The following is an 8,715-nucleotide window of genomic DNA, read 5'->3' as shown; positions in this document are numbered from 1 at the left end:
CCTACAGTCCTCTTCTGGACACCAAATGTTAAGACCCACCTGTGCTCTGCAGAGCCTGTGTAACTTTTTATCAATGCCTGCAGCCTGGCCTCCATCTCTTAGGGCAGTGGTTCTCAAAGTATGGTGCCCGTGCCACTGGCAGGGGCATCACCCACTGAATCAGAATTGCTGGGGGTGGAGCCCAGGGAAGCACAAACCCTTGGCAGCTGTCATGCAGTGTAGTGTGAGAGGCCCTGCCACAGATGGTCCCCAAGGAGCTGCCACGGTCACCATCTCTGTCAGGATCAGGGTCATCTTGGTTGAAGCCAGAGCCAGGATAAGGAGAGAGGCCCTCCTCGGAAACAGAGAGGTCTGCTTTCAGGACCCCACCTCCCAGGTCCTGGAGCTTTAAGCTCCTTGACCTTGTCAAGCTCTCTGAGTTCAGGGAGGCCCACACTTCCAGAAAGATCCTGAACAGATGCAGAGAAAAGGCAGGTGAGGGATATGGAAGTCCACTGCTCCCGGATCTCTGAATGCTATTTGAAACAGTGGGAACACGAGAAAATTCTTCCCATTTCAAAAATATGCACAGCATTTGTTTTTTAAAATGGCAGCAGAGAATGCTGCAAAAGAGGTGGTTCAACCACTGTCTTTTTCAGAGTATAAAGTGGAATACTTTCCTACAGGAGGCAGAAATAAAGCCACATACCAAAATGGAGCTCCCCTCACTTTATGTGATGGGCATGTTCCCAGATGGCTATAAACAAATAAAATGACTGTATATCAAGTCATATTTTTAAAGTACCACAAATACAAGTTGTATTTTTAAGCCTACAATTTAAAGGATTATAATGGCAGACTCCTTTATAAAGACAGTGTCTGCTAATTGGATTCCTTTGTAACTATGGATTTTTGAATATTGCTCATCTAAACGCTCACGGACACGTGGAAGTGATATGTGGAGTGTGACGTGTGGAATCTATGGGTTTGGGGGCTTCTCTGCAGCAGAGGACGTGGAGAAGGATGAGGGTAAAGACATCCCCCTCTGGGGACTAAGATGATGGGGAAAGTATACCTCAAAGTTTCCCGTCACTATTCCCTTGTCCCATAATGTGAAGCAGAAGCAGCAGCCAGTTTGCCAAATCACAATCTCTCCTCAGAACAGCTATTAAGCATAAGTCTTAATAGGGGAAGAAAATGGTACAGTTGTGACACCAGCTATACACAAATATTTTAAGCAAATACTAAACTGAGCTGCAGTTTCACCCTCACTCATAACACTTTGGGAACTATTTAGGGGAGGGGTGCAACTAGGGTAATTATGGATGGAACGCCGAGCCAGACTTCAAATGTCTTGGCTTCTATCAGGAAAAAAAATGCTATTTAACGAGAACTTACTGTTGCTAATACTCCTGTAATTGCCATCAACTGTTCTCTAGTTGGTATTAATTAGTCGGCTGAGGCGTTTTTTAACAGGAAGGTGTGGCTGGAAAGATGTCTCCCCATCTCAGAGAAATTGTGTCAGGAGATGGGTGGTGAAGAGTGGAGGCAGGAGAAGCTGAGAGCTCTGTGAACAAGATGCCGAGCCTAGCCGTCGGCTCCCGTGATATGTCAACTGTGCTACCCGTTTGCAGGAAACACATATAAAATTTTATTGGAGCAATCCTGCCCCCCTTTACTTACATAAGGGAAAATATAAATCAGCCAGATTTCTATAAACACCGGCCAGCGAGAGCAGCAAGTAAAGCCAAAATAATACCACCCAGAGCAGCACTTCACCATGAATGTAATATTTCACTAACTGGGAAAGCAAAAGCCCAGGCTGGGTTGATGAGCACAGCCCAGGGCGCTCTGGGGTGGGGTTGGCCATGAAGGGGAAAGTGGGAAGACCATGGTCTTGGTGGCCAAGCACCAGCCTGCTGTCCACACCTTCTCTGAGCCCCGGTTTCCATACCTGCAAAGGGTGGATAAAAATTCCTGCCTCATTAGGTTGTTGCATGGATAAAATGGGATCTTGGTGGTGAAACGAGGGAATACAGAGGCTGTAAAGAGCATGCCCTCGATAAATCTAAGTTGAATCTCGATTTCTGTATAAGTCAGCAGACATGAGAACCAACCCCTGAGATTGTCTTAGGACTGTTTTCTTTCCTATTAGTGATTCAATGTCAGTTGATCTCTCCCTCCCTTCTTGCCTGCCATCCATCCATCCATCTACCCATCCATCCACATGTCTCTGTCGAACATCTCTTCTAGGCACTGAGCTACGATCGGAAATACGATGGTAAACAACACAAACGTGGGCCCTGCCCATGACGACCTAAAGCAGACAAAACATTAAATCAATTTTACAATGAGGTGAAATAAGAGGAATGGTTAAGTACTGGGTGTAAAGGGAATGGAGAGCAGAAACACCTAACACTGACTGCGGGGGGAGTCCCTGGATGAAATGACACTGAACAGGAGAACCTGAGGGATGAGAAGTTAGCCAAGCAGAACAAGCAGAGCATGCAGGTGGGTGGAGTGCTCCGAGAGGAGGGGAGGGTCAGACTCCCTGGAGTCCAGCTTACAGACGTAATAAATACATGGTTCTCCAGCTGAACAAGGTCATTGAGTCATGCTAAGTAAAGGCGTGGGGGGTATGGGCAGTGATGAGAACGGGGCAGGCCTTAAAGGACTTTGTAAGCCAAGCTGAGGAGTTTAGACCTTATGTGAATGGTGGATAAAACCGCAACAGCTTGGCAAGTCATGAGACCTTTCTGGGGTCCCTTGATTTCCTCATCTATAAAGTGAGGGTAGAGTAGATGGTTACCAAGGTTCCTTCTGTAGACTAACGGAGGCACTTAAATTCTGCAGATACCCAAGACCTGGGGATGTGCCCAGCAGGCTTAGAAAGTGCTGCTTCTTTGATGGAACAAACAACGCCAATGGCTCACGCGCTGTGTTCAGGTTATCTTTAAATGCGGCCCGCAGCCTTTTCTTTCACATTATTCCATTTGAGTCCTGGAAATATGTTAGCCTGGAGCAAGGCTAAGCCAGAAGCAGCAAGAGGAGAGCTCTGGTTGAGGAAAGGTGAATCTAAGAGAATGATCACGCCAAGCTTTCCATTACATTGGCTTTAAATGGAAACCCACCCAGATGGCCATAGCACCTCAGAATTAGGTAAAACAAAAGAATATCTAGAAGGAACAAAGGGCTGTATGTTTGTGAGAATCTGGAACAAGACCCCTAACTTTGGTTTGCAGAACCCTAAATTAAGAGATGTCCTGGTGCACTTATTTTGAGGAGATGGTTATCTTTTCAGTATCAGCGTCTGTTTCTAAATTAAATTTTGGATGTTGGTGGGGAATTAAGAAGAATGTTTAATGAGGCCTGTCAGCCTTGCCGGGTCTCTACCTCAGGCAGCCCCTCTGGCTGGCCCTCTTCCTACTTACTTTAAGAGGCCTCAGGAAGGTACAATCTGCTCATCACTGTATGACACAGAAAACCCCAGCCCCTATCATGCTGGCAACTTCAGAAACCCTTAGAAAGTCTAGCTAAAGTGAACTCCTTAAAATCGTTAAGCACAACTCGATCCTAAATGTAAGTTCCTTTCTTTTGCTCTCCTAGAGGCTGAAGTAGGCTGGGGAAGGAAGATATCACTGTTCTCTTACTAAATCCCCCTTCCTTTCTACGTCCCCAGAGCAAAGGAGAGTGAGGACACAGGCCCAAGAGGAGAGCAGAGAGATAAGGAGGCGAGAAGACTGAAGAGGTGGACGAGGGAGGGGGAGGGCGGGGGTTTGGAGTGTGGAAGGGAGCTGAGGTATCTGCAGCTGTGGCCTGGAGCCACCCACCTCTGTCCTCTGAACACTGCCCCTGAGGATACAGCTCTGCCTGGACCTTACAAAGAGCTACAAAGGTGGTGGAGAGACTGAGCTAGACGGCACTACAGTGAATGAGGGGGCGATGGCTAGCACAGGCGAAGATTTTTGTAGACAATCTCGATTTCACATATTCTGCTCTGGAATGTCACCCAACTTTTGTGGTTGACACAACCCTGCCTTCCCACACCCACATGCCTCCTGCATGACTGCGTGGTTCCCCACCCGCACCCCCACCCCCACCCCCAGTCCCTGTGCACACCCAGGATGCCCAGAGCCAGGATAACAGTCTTTACAAGTCCTGCCTCCTCCAGAAGCACCCAAGGCAAGGCCTGAGGGAGCCCGTCTGGGAATCGCGTTTGCCGTCAGAGACATGGTACTTGGAGGCAACAGAACAGAATGGGGAAAGGCATGGATTCCGGAGTCTGGCGGCTCAGGCCCACAATCCGGCCTGCCTCCTACCAAGAGGTAGGATCTCGGGCAAATTACTTACTGTCCTGTTCCTCAGTTTCCCAGGCTGTAAGCTGGAGATGATGCCAGTACCTGCCTGCGAAGGGTGTGGTGAGGATGAAGTAAGTTAACACACGTAAAGCACATGGGAGTGCTTGGCCCACAGCGCGTGCCATAGGGAGTGCTGGTTCTTATTATTTTACCACGATAAAGGGCACAGTCACAGAAGCAAACCGTTTTAGACCTCAGCATCTCCGAAGTAGGGGTTAACCCAGGGGTAAGAAGATGACATTTGTCGAAAAGTAGAAAGCTCCTTCAGATGACTTGCGTCTCTCCTGATAGATTATTTAGTGAGTCTAATACCTCGTATTACAGACGAGAATGCAAAGGCCCAGAGAATGAGTAGCCTGGCCAATTGCTGCAAAGTGAGTGCAGGTAAGGGAGTTTACAGAATAAAACCCAGGCTCTGAACTCCCTACCACTGTTTGCCTTGCTGAGCCAATATGCCAATGAGCCTTCCTACTCCACGTTTAGTTTGACTACTTACTTATTTCAGTGGTTTATTTGATTGAGTTTTTGAGATGATCTGGATAATCAGGGGAAATAGTTTCAATATGAGGTGTCAAAAGTTTAATAATTATTTAGATTCTTTTGCAATTCATGTGTATAGATGGATTTTCTAGACCATGGATGCAGTAGAAAAAAATCTAGAGCCAACATCCACCTTTTGCTCTTTTTTTAGGAGGTTGGAGGGAGTCCTGACAAAAGCACAGAATATGGTTAGAACTGGATTACATGATCAATCCTCAGAGCAGGGAGCCCACTCTTTATCTGTACATGTGTTTTGAAGGTTTCCTGGATCAGAGGGCATCACTGGGGCAGAATTGTTGGGTGTGCCTGCTGGTAACCTGTAGGTGTATAGAACCTGAATGGGCTTCCTCTTTAAAACACTGAAGTTCACTTTTCTTTCTGTCATTTTGAGTTCCAGAGACATTCAATTTATGGCTGTTGGCATGCAAAGGAAACAGGATAACTCAGAGGTTACAAAAATAACTCCTTTAACATTGATCTTGACAGAATCCCAGCAGAGGAAAGGAAACTTTTAGCAGCCAGAATGGTCCCTTTATGGTAAATCAGATCATGTCCATCCTCGGTCCAAGATGCTGTGATGGTTCCGAGTTCTTCCAAAGGCTATGAGGTCCCATGTGGCCCTACCCGTCTCCTCTCCAAGTGCCTCCCTCTCTCACTCCAACCCCGGTGCCTCCCCTGCAGACCCTCGACCATACCTGATCTACCCTGTCGTTCCCCCAACACTATCTCTGGCTCTACTTTTTCCTTTTCTCCACATCGTTGGTCACTTTCTAAAGCTATAATGTAATTTTATTATGTTTACTGTTCATTATCTCCTCTTCATTAGAATGTGAGTTCCAGGAAGGCAGAAGCCTTGTCTGTTTTGTTCTCAGGTGAATCACCAGTGCCTGGCGCCCAGAGGACTCAATAAATATTTGTTGGACAAATGAGAAACTTGCTAAAGTGCTACTGGGGTGGTAACCTCCACTGAGACTCTGTTTGCCTGAGAAATAAATGGCCTCCCTTTGAAGCACCTCTTTCTCTTTCCATAGCGCGAGCTTGCATCTCTCTTGCCATCAGATCACCTCCCTCCTTAGACCCAAGTGTGGTCGTGTGCATTTCTCCTGGCCATGGGACAAGGCTGAAGTGCAAAGCCCACAGCCACCACACTTGTCCTAGCTCTCAGGCAGAGCCCTGGGGACAGCGCCCTGGGCCTGAGCTGAGATCTTCTTGCTCTACCTGCTCAGGAAGAGGGCGTGTGGCTCTGACTTCTCAGTGTCAGCCAGGGGCGCTCACAATAGAGTGACACTTGGCCACACCAGCGAGGGAGAAGCACTGCCACCACTGCTCCTGGGCAGCAGCAGGGGCACTGGTGTCTCCAAAGCTGGGGGCGCCAGGGGGATTCATCCTCCAGCACAGCTGGAGAGTCTCCAGCAGCCCCCAGCTCTGAGCTGTGGATCCCGCTCCGGCCCCTGACTCTCCCACGCCTTGTTAGTGCCTCTGCCACAGGTGGGTGGTGGTGAAACCCAGTCTTTGTCAGCCTTGCTCATCTGAGGTCCCAGCAAAAGAGGTGGTGAAACCCAGGGGCGAAAGTCAGGGCAGAGATGTAGTTTGGGATTGCAGTTATCCCTCCTATCTCTAACTCCATTACTGAGAATAAATGAGATGGCTACAAAATAGGACTCAATAAGGACGATGAAAGGAATCATGTATTTCATAAAAAAGAGTGAAGACTTTTCTTTTGGTCTCGTCTACCAACTCTTGTCATGTCCGTGATCTCGTCTCCAAAGACCTGAGGTGTTTTTTTTTTTTTTTATTTAATAGCCCATAATTACTTAATCATTCGAGCTCTGCCACTTGTTCTCAGCTTTAAGTGCCAGATAAACACGTTGTTTATTAAGGAGATAGCCTAAATTCATGGAAAAACCAAAACAATTTGAGAATTTCTTAACAGTGATTCCTGTCTTACAATTAAAGCATGAAGGGAGGGAAAAAAGTGTTCAACTACTAAAATGGTTTCCTTCTCAAGGTTTGTTTGTTTAGAAACTCAAACTTCAAAATTTACATTTCAACCTGAGTGTTAGTTTTTGCACTCGAAATCAATGTGCTCCCCACATAAGCAATTCTTAACCAGTATGTGGGCTGCTGGTGAGCCTCGGAGTACCTTAAACCCTTACCAATGCTGCCGATAACTTTTGATCAGTGTGAAAACTCTACTTCTGCCGTGGTCGGGCTTCAGGGGACTGTTGGGCCATGTGTTTCAGGCAGAACAGGAACAGCTGAGCTGAGGGCATACTCAGGGTGCTGGTAAGCCCGGATGGAGAGGAAAAAAGCACCCAGAAAGCTCCATGTCTACGGCAACGTGGAGAATGTTGCCTCATGAGTATGTGGGAGAACTCAGCTAGGGTGAGGGCCAGGAAGAGATGGCAAAGTCAACAAGCCACAACCGTGAAGGCAATCTGATCCCTCAAGTGTGCCATGAAAAAGTCTAAAATCAAAGTAAGACAGTAAGACTGAGAACCACCCCTCTAGCCTTTGATTAATAGGAAATGTTAACAGGAGGAGAAAATTATGAGAAGAAATAGATTTTAAACCCTAATACATATCTTAAAGCTGGAACGTGATTCTGAAATTTGAGCTAAAGTCACTGAATATAAAAGGAAAATTTAAAAACCAAAAAAAAAAAAAGACACCAGCTATATTTTATCTTATAAAACACTGGTTTTATAAGATAAAACCCAGAAAACATTAAAAAAAGATAAGGAGAAATAGGCCACTGGATTTCAAAAAACAAAAAACAAAAAATGAACCAACACAAAAACCCATTTCAATCCCTGTGGTACATACCTTCCAGTGAGGCCTGTAAGTCTTTCATATTTTGATCTAGAAGCTGTGAAGGAAGGAATCCTGAGCCTGTCTGGGGCTTGGAGTCTGGCTCTCCTGGGGCCACAGTGAGTGCTGGCTCCTTCACCTGACTGTCTCCAAACACAGCAGCCCACTCTTTGCTGAACTCGCCCTCTTCCAGGGAGGAAGCGTTGAAGATTTCACTCAACAGCAGCAGGTCATCTTTGTCAGCACCTTCAGGCTCCAGGGTCCCTGCCATTGGGCCCAGGCAAGCTGATCAAAGCAACAGAACACGAAACATATCACCAACAAGGGCCCAGGCCCTAGGGAATAAATGCAGTGGGGGTTGGGATGGGACAGACCAGGTGATGGCTAGATTTTTTAAAAAGTTAATCAAAATATAACTTAATTCCCTTACAGCCACTCAAGAAATTTTGGAATTAAATTTCTAGTCCCACTGAAACCAAGCAATACCCTGTGAGGACTTCCTGGGGACAGCCCCACCGCCCATGTCCCCTGCCTCTTGTTTGTATAAACGCTTTAGTCTCCTAGGCCTTCCCAGAGTTTGAAAGAGCAAATTTAATCAGAGAAGTAAAAAAACAAAAACAAAAACAAAGGAACACAGTCAAACAAGACAAAATAATAATAGCTGAGCCATAAAACAAAGTCAAAGACCTTTAGATTCTCCTCAAGGGTTATAGATAATATCCTGAGCCATATCCTTGAGTTGTTTTACAGATACTAAAACTCCCACCCAGTGTAGGAAGTTAACTGCATGCTGACCACCAGCATGTAGACAGGTTGGAACCAGAAGGTTGATGACTGAGATTCCTGTAACATCACCTTGTTACCTTACCATCAACCAATCAAAGAACTGTGTATGAGTTGATCAGACACCCTGCAAGCCACACCCCTAAGCTTGCCTTGAAAACCTTTTCACTAAAAGCCATCGTGGAGTTCTGGTCTTTTGAGCATGAGCTGCCCGTCCTCCTTGTTTGGCTCTACAATAAATGCT

General features: G+C 46.4%; 1 protein-coding gene across 6 annotated transcripts in view; it reads right to left on the bottom strand.

The window, feature by feature from the left end:
- The window catches only part of ICA1 (islet cell autoantigen 1), a 145,553-nt gene that overhangs the window by 4,605 nt on the left and 132,233 nt on the right, over positions 1–8,715 (bottom strand). For 5 of the 6 annotated variants that reach the window (XM_007448442.1, XM_007448440.1, XM_007448443.1 and 2 more), the window contains one exon: positions 7,704–7,973. In XM_007448442.1, the coding sequence (XP_007448504.1) occupies positions 7,704–7,973 (270 nt within the window). Of the gene's footprint in view, positions 1–7,703; positions 7,974–8,715 lie in introns of those variants that run through there. The other variant, XM_007448445.1, reaches the window with a different exon arrangement.

This window comes from Lipotes vexillifer, unplaced genomic scaffold (assembly GCF_000442215.2).
Source record: "Lipotes vexillifer unplaced genomic scaffold, Lipotes_vexillifer_v1.1 scaffold1156, whole genome shotgun sequence".
NCBI lineage: Eukaryota > Metazoa > Chordata > Mammalia > Artiodactyla > Lipotidae > Lipotes > Lipotes vexillifer.
The sequence above is the reverse complement of the archived record's forward strand: the minus strand, read 5'-3'. Positions and strand labels throughout refer to the sequence as shown.